Below are 6,681 nucleotides of genomic sequence, written 5' to 3' on the forward strand. Positions count from 1 at the left end.
TAAAAGGAGACCCAGCGTGTTGTTCAGGGAGATCTGATAGATCTGTGATGCAAATTGCAGCTTCCTTTGAGACTTAGGACTGTATATTTACTGTGGGAATCATTTTGTGCGTGAGTGTGTGCTGCACTTAGTAAAATGATATTTAGAATTAACGTGAGAACATTATCAGAGTAGATGGTATTTATTTACTCATAAAACTGAAAGACACAGGTACAGTTTATGTCGTTTTGAAACCATTTTGAATTGATCCATTATTTAAAATTGTTCTTTTAATTCATACCATGTTTATAGGATTTTATAATCAATTTATGTGACGCACAGATGTTCAGATGCCAGTTTCGGAATTTGTATCATCAGTTTCGAATCGAGCTCCAAAAGCGATCAATAATTAAAAGGATCCAAAACTATTGTTTTAATTTGAATTTCCATAATTCACAGAAAAGCAGGAGAATTTACTTTCATACTGTTACATATATATATTTTGTCAGTTATTTGTTAAATTGAGACTCGTTGTTTTAGGGTTAAACCTGGTAAGTGGGGTGCTAATTAGCCTCTGGAAGAGCTCTCGAGGGGTTATTCATAGTCGTTGGCTTCTGTGTTTTTTAGTGTACGTCTGTTTTTTTTTCTTGTTTACCTTTCAGTTTGTTTATTCGTTTTATGTTTATTCTTTTATCACTGCTTGTTTCATGAAGTCTCCTGATCTCGTTGAAAATAGATACTTAAACTATTTTTAGTAATATACTAGAGAGGAGAGCGAGAAAAAAGTATGGAAGGTAGTACAGTATTCCCGTTAAGGAAGCGGACAGTAACCCTAAGATAGTTAGTCCAAAGTGTAAAAGCAGTAGTGTATGTTTAGCTCCTCGTGTAATGCAACTGTATTTGATAAAAGTTTACGGGTGCACAATCTCGTATGTTTTTGTCTGTCAATCTCACTTTCTATTCATGTTGTGTTGTTGCTTTGTGATGTACAGCGTGTCAGTTTCTATTGGAGAGACATTTTAATGTAGGTAAGATGAACACCTCAATTTCATCTGTTGAGTTATTCAGAAGTGTTGCTGCTTTGTAGTTTTTTGCAAAAGAAAACTACTGTTGAGATGTCTTTGTCTGTCTGTCCGCACTTTCTTCTGTCCGCCCTCAGATCTTAAAAACTATTGAGGCTAGAGGGCTGCAAATTGGTCTGTTGATCATCCACCCTCCACTCATCAAACATACCAAATTGAAGCCGTCTAGCCTCAGTAGCTTTTATTTTATTTAAGGTTAAAGTTAGCCGTGATCGTGAGTCTGGTAACCTATAGGACAGGCCACCACCGGCCCGTGGCTGAAAGCTTTATGGGCCACGGCCCATATAGCATTATATGCTGTACAGAAAACTCGATTGCGCCGAAGAAAGTTCGGCGCATTTATTTTAATTGTTATTATTATCGTTGAAAACCTTGGTGCTGTGCTGCTAATTTCGTTGCAAATATTGAGCTTTAATTATGTACAATCAGATTCAAAAGTCCACCGACACTCGCTCATGTAGGTGATATCAGAGTCCTCTCCACACCAAGAAATGTGACTGTTATTGGACTGTTGAATTTGACTGTACTGATGAATGTCTTTGGTGACATTATTTTCCTATTACCAGGTTATATATACAGTTATATTAATTTTGGTCTCATTGTTTCAGCTTTTGTTGATATGTCTGGAATGCAGAATGTATTTGATAATAATTGTTGCGATGATTTTTGGTGGCTTTTTATTTACCTTTTACAGAAATAATGGTGTTCTTTAGCTGCAAGACGGCATTAACGTATTTGTGTTATATAAAAATTGAAAAATAATTTTATGGACAATTTTATGAGTTATATATTTATGGTTTGGAAATACTTTTCGTGTATTAGAATATTTTAAATATCAAGGTTACTCTTCTCTCTCTCTCTCTCTCTCTCTCTCTCTCTCTCTCTCTCTCTCTCTCTCTCTCTCTCTCTCTCTCTCTCTCTCTCTCATTGTTTACACAAGGTGACTGATGTATACCAAAGTTATACTTTGAGAGCAGTATTTAGCAGAGAAAGTCTTTTTCTTGTAATTTGATACAGAAGAGAAAGAAAGTTTTCCCCAGAGTTTGTGCAGTTAATAAAAAAGTTTTAGTTCTGAAGTTTATAGAAAAATGGATTTTTATTTATTCCTTCTTTTTGTTTTTTGATAAGTATCCTATTCTGTTCAGTTTCAGTAGATCGCTGTTAGGAAGGGGTGTTCATTGCTGTATTGGAAAATGTTAGTGAATTTATCACCAGTCCATTGTATGCTCTAAGGACTGTTTTTGTATCAGTAAAGCTATATAGTAAATAAAACAAGGAGAGGAGATACAAAAAATTCCAAAGAAGAGGAATTCAGGTTTGCACCGAAAATCCATCGCACGCGTCTAAGGTCTTCCATGGGAACAGCTGACTACAAAGGAAAAAGGGAAGGCTTTAATTGAAAAGTAAATATTTTAGAGCGGCCTTTGATTGAGTGAGGTTTTGATCCCTTGTCTTTCAGTAGCGTTGAATTTAGGCGGCTTTGCCCTTGCTGTATAAAAACAGTGAACTTCTGATCCTAGGCACTATTTATTGTCATTACAAGTACTGGCATTTTTTTTGTTGACAGTGAATTACTGGAAGGATCTTGCATATTAAGAAGGTATTATATATGGTAATATATATATATATATATATATATATATATATATATATATATATATATATATATAAAATATATATACATACACAAGTAAATACATAATGCAAGACAAACTACGCTGATTGTAGTTTGTCTTGCATTATGTATTTACTTGTAGAGATATACAGTATATATATAAATATATATATGTTGTGTGTGTGTGTGTAAAAACTGGATTTGCATATTCCTAGAGAGAGTACACATATGTACAGATACATTTAGCATATATATATTTTTTTTTACATACAATCAATGTTTTGATAATTCAATCTTGCATTAAGAAGAATAGCTTCATATATGATAGTTTTTATTCGTTACACATACAATATATTGAGGTATGACTATGCATTACTTTGGTAAATTTGAGAGTTCATTATTGATATCCCATGCCAATTTGGCTACTTCCCTTTCCACCGTAGCTTTGTCTACTGGCAGTTGGGTTACCCTGGCCAACTTGACCAAAACCATAACCACTCAGACCATTTCCAGTGCCAACCGGGCCCTTGCTGGGTGCAAAAATGTTGCTGTTTTGACCGGATCCCGGACTTCTGTAGCTAACCTTATTACTTCCTGAACCACTACCTTTTTGGTTTCCAACTCCAGCTTTTCCCGTGTTTGTTCCTTGGCCCCCATATGACCTATTTCCCTGATTTGTTCCTCGGAGCCCTTTCCCACTGTTTCCTTGGCTTGTTCCTTGTCTTCCATATGAACTTATTCCATGTCTTGATCCTTGACTTCCATATGAACTTATTCCATGACTTGATCCTTGACTTCCATATGAACTGCTTTCATGACCTGATCCTTGACTTCCAAATAAACTTATTTCATTGCTTGATCCTTGACTTCCATATGAACTGCTTCCATGACTTAATCCTTTACCTCCGTATAAACTGCTGTCCTGACCTGATCCTTGACTTCCATATAAAGTGCTTCCCTGACCTGATCCTTGACTTCCATATGAAGTGCTTCCCTGACCTGATCCTTGACTTCCATATGAAGTGCTTCCCTGACCTGATCCTTGACTTCCATATGACGTGCTTCCCTGACCTGATCCTTGACTTCCATATGAAGTGCTTCCCTGACCTGATCCTTGACTTCCATATGAACTGCCTCCTTGACTTGAGCCTTGAATTCCATATCCACTACCTCCCTGACTTGTCCCTTGGCTTCCATATCTATTATTTCCGTGATTTGTTCCTTGGCTTCCATATGAAGTACTTCCATGGCTTGATCCTTGACCTCCATATGAACTGCTTTCATGACCTGATCCGTGACTTATATATGAACTGCTTCCCTGACTTGATCCTTGACTTCCATATGAAATGGTTCCATGACTTGATCCTTGACTTCCATATGAACTACTTCCATGACCTGATCCTTGACTTTCATATGAAGTGCTTCCCTGACTTGATCCTTGACTTCCATATGAATTGCTTCCCTGACCTGATCCTGGACCTCCATATGAACTACTTCCATAACTTGTTCCTTCACTTCCATATGAACTGCTTCCCGTACCTGATCCTTGACTTCCATATGAACTGCCTCCCTGACTTGTTCCTTGTGTTCCATATCCAAATCCCATGCCTACTTGGCTTGCCTGACCTAGCCCTTGGCTTCCGTATCCATTATTTCCATGATTTGTTCCTTGGCTCCCATATCCACCACTATTTCCCTGATTTGTTTCTTGGCCTCCATATCCAAATTCCATGTTTCCGTGGCCTTCATAAAATCTGCTTCCCTGACTTGTTCCCAGACTTCCGTTTGAACTGCTTCCTTGACTTGTCCCTTGGCTTCCATATTCACTATTTCCATGAATTGTCCCTTGGCTTCCATATCCAGTGTTTCCCTGACTTGTCCCTTGGCTTCCATATCCATTTCTCTGATTTGTTCCTTGGGTTCCATATCCACTATTTCCCTGACTTGTCCCTTGGCTTCCATATCCACTGCTTGCATGATTTGTCCCTTGGCTTCCATATCCATTATTTGCATGATTTGTTCCTTGGTTTCCATATCCACTGTTTCCCTGACTGCTATATGCAAGTGTACCTCCTGTCTGAACATTGCTCTGGCTGCTGTAGGCAGTGCTACCTAGCTCAGATACTTGATCACCATAGTTGGAACCAGTGTTAAACCCACCCATTCCCTGGCCAGTATAGATAAATTCATTGTTAATCTGACTTGTTCCTTGACCGCTGTAGATATGTCCATCACCTTTCAGACTAGTCCCTTGTCCTTCACTGCTGTAAGATGGCTTGAAAGTGACAGCTGCCCCGTAGCCTTTCGGATGCTTTGCTTCTCCTTCGTAGGTGACTTTGGCTACGTAGCCATTCAGGGAATCGGCTGTGTATTCCACCTGTAAATGGATGTCTGTTTTACAGTGCATTCATGTATGGATAATTACATACGCACTCGCGTATTTATCTTTATGTATTTACTGCACAAGAAAACATTGTTTCAACGATAGATTACTGTTCATTATCAAGTTCATAACTCGTACTTACATGTTGCTTACGGCCGTCTGGCAGCAGAACAGTATAGGACCCAGAGACTACATTCCCATCAGATTTTTCCTTATGACCATATTGAAGACCTTTGTAGTTATCTTTGACATCATAGCCAAATTCGTAAGGGAGAGGTTCCTATTAGAATCAAGGATTAGCTTATAATTCACACAACTATAGATTTCTCAAATACTCCATGCACATCAAATAAAAGCTGCTTTACAATTATCAAATTGTACTTTCTCAGAAGCTTAGAAGGTGGGGGTTTCTGTGAGTGTTCGATTAAAACATATTTTACGTAAATTTTACCTTGAAATTCGTTAACAAAGACCCTACTTACCGAGTTGTATTCGGGTTCAGCAAGAGCCAGTGCTAAGGCCGCGTAGCTTATCAGTAGTAACGCTATTGTCTGAAAACAAGAAATGAGGAAACATTGATCGTTGTGTGTCTTTCGTGGATAGTAAAATATTTCCTTGCCTTTTCTCGGGAGCAACTCTCTGTTAGAGTAAACTGCGTAACGATGTATGAAATATATGATTTTTAGGTCTCGTCAGTTTTATCACTAAGTACAAACGTTTCTATGTAATAAATAATCAGCATATTTCTAGAACATTTTTACTAGTGTATATTGTGCACTGTCTTGCCAACGGATTGCGGTACTTTGCAATTAGTCGCCCTTTAGCTCTCCAGTCATTTGTGTTATACAAAGATGTCTGAATTACTGAAGTGACCATAATGTATTCCACTAGGAAAAGAGTCATCCTTGGGCAGGTTATTATACTTTTGTGTTTCATAGACGAATTTTAAAAGATTGTGAATTAGGCTGTCTGTCCCATATTTTGTTCATAGATAATACTTCTATGTATTGCTATCAGAAGAATATATCAGTTTTGGAAAAGTTAGAGAGATTTAAAGATATTTCATTCTAGCCGCCTCTGTTATAGCTGATTTCATTGATCTGTTAAAATAGATGGATGAAAAAAAGTGTACCCGTAAGAATCAGATGGTCGTTTTCATATATCATTACATCCTACATACATGCAATATTAAAACATGTCACCGTTTTCCCTGGTTCATTTACGGCAGTTAGTTTTTAGTCTTTGCATTATGTTTGCGTATTTGGGCATTTAATATTTTATGCATTTATAAATCGGCGTACCAGTGTTTTTCTTGAGTTAATGGGGTCGCTTTAACGTTTGTAGATTGCAATTTACCTTATAGGCCACCATTTCTCCCAACTGCCTCCGTTGTATAAAGCCCCAAAAGTCCGACTGTCAAGATGCGGCAGCGACGGATGCTTTTATATCACAATTCATGAACGTTCGATAGGTCATTGATGCCGTCGTATAATAATTATTATGAACAAACTCCTTTCTCTTGCTCAATCATTCCCGGCAGATATGACACAATTGCAAAAATAAAACAGATGACCTCGCTTTCATGCTCTTCTTCCTCTTCTTCTTCAGAAAATTATGCATAA

General features: G+C 37.6%; 1 protein-coding gene across 1 annotated transcript; it reads right to left on the reverse strand.

The window, feature by feature from the left end:
• Positions 1–3,073: 3,073 nt before the first annotated feature.
• On the reverse strand, positions 3,074–6,430 carry LOC136849501 (loricrin-like). Its single transcript, XM_067122847.1, has 4 exons — positions 6,416–6,430; positions 5,542–5,610; positions 5,202–5,339; positions 3,074–5,053 (listed from the first exon to the last, which is right to left on the reverse strand). Exons 1-4 carry the CDS (start codon positions 6,428–6,430, stop codon positions 3,074–3,076), a joined length of 2,202 nt encoding a protein of 733 aa, XP_066978948.1.
• Between the last annotated feature and the right edge of the window lie 251 nt (positions 6,431–6,681).

Source organism: Macrobrachium rosenbergii, chromosome 21, assembly GCF_040412425.1.
Source record: "Macrobrachium rosenbergii isolate ZJJX-2024 chromosome 21, ASM4041242v1, whole genome shotgun sequence".
Taxonomy (NCBI): domain Eukaryota; kingdom Metazoa; phylum Arthropoda; class Malacostraca; order Decapoda; family Palaemonidae; genus Macrobrachium; species Macrobrachium rosenbergii.

What these genes read in the sequence shown, in the direction of transcription:
- LOC136849501 (XM_067122847.1), bottom strand. An exon ending in CTGAACCCGAATACAACTCG is followed by an intron (nt 5,340 to 5,541) that starts GTAAGTAGGGTC and finishes TGATTCTAATAG; the next exon opens with GAACCTCTCCCTTACGAATT. An exon ending in CAGACGGCCGTAAGCAACAT is followed by an intron (nt 5,054 to 5,201) that starts GTAAGTACGAGT and finishes ATCCATTTACAG; the next exon opens with GTGGAATACACAGCCGATTC.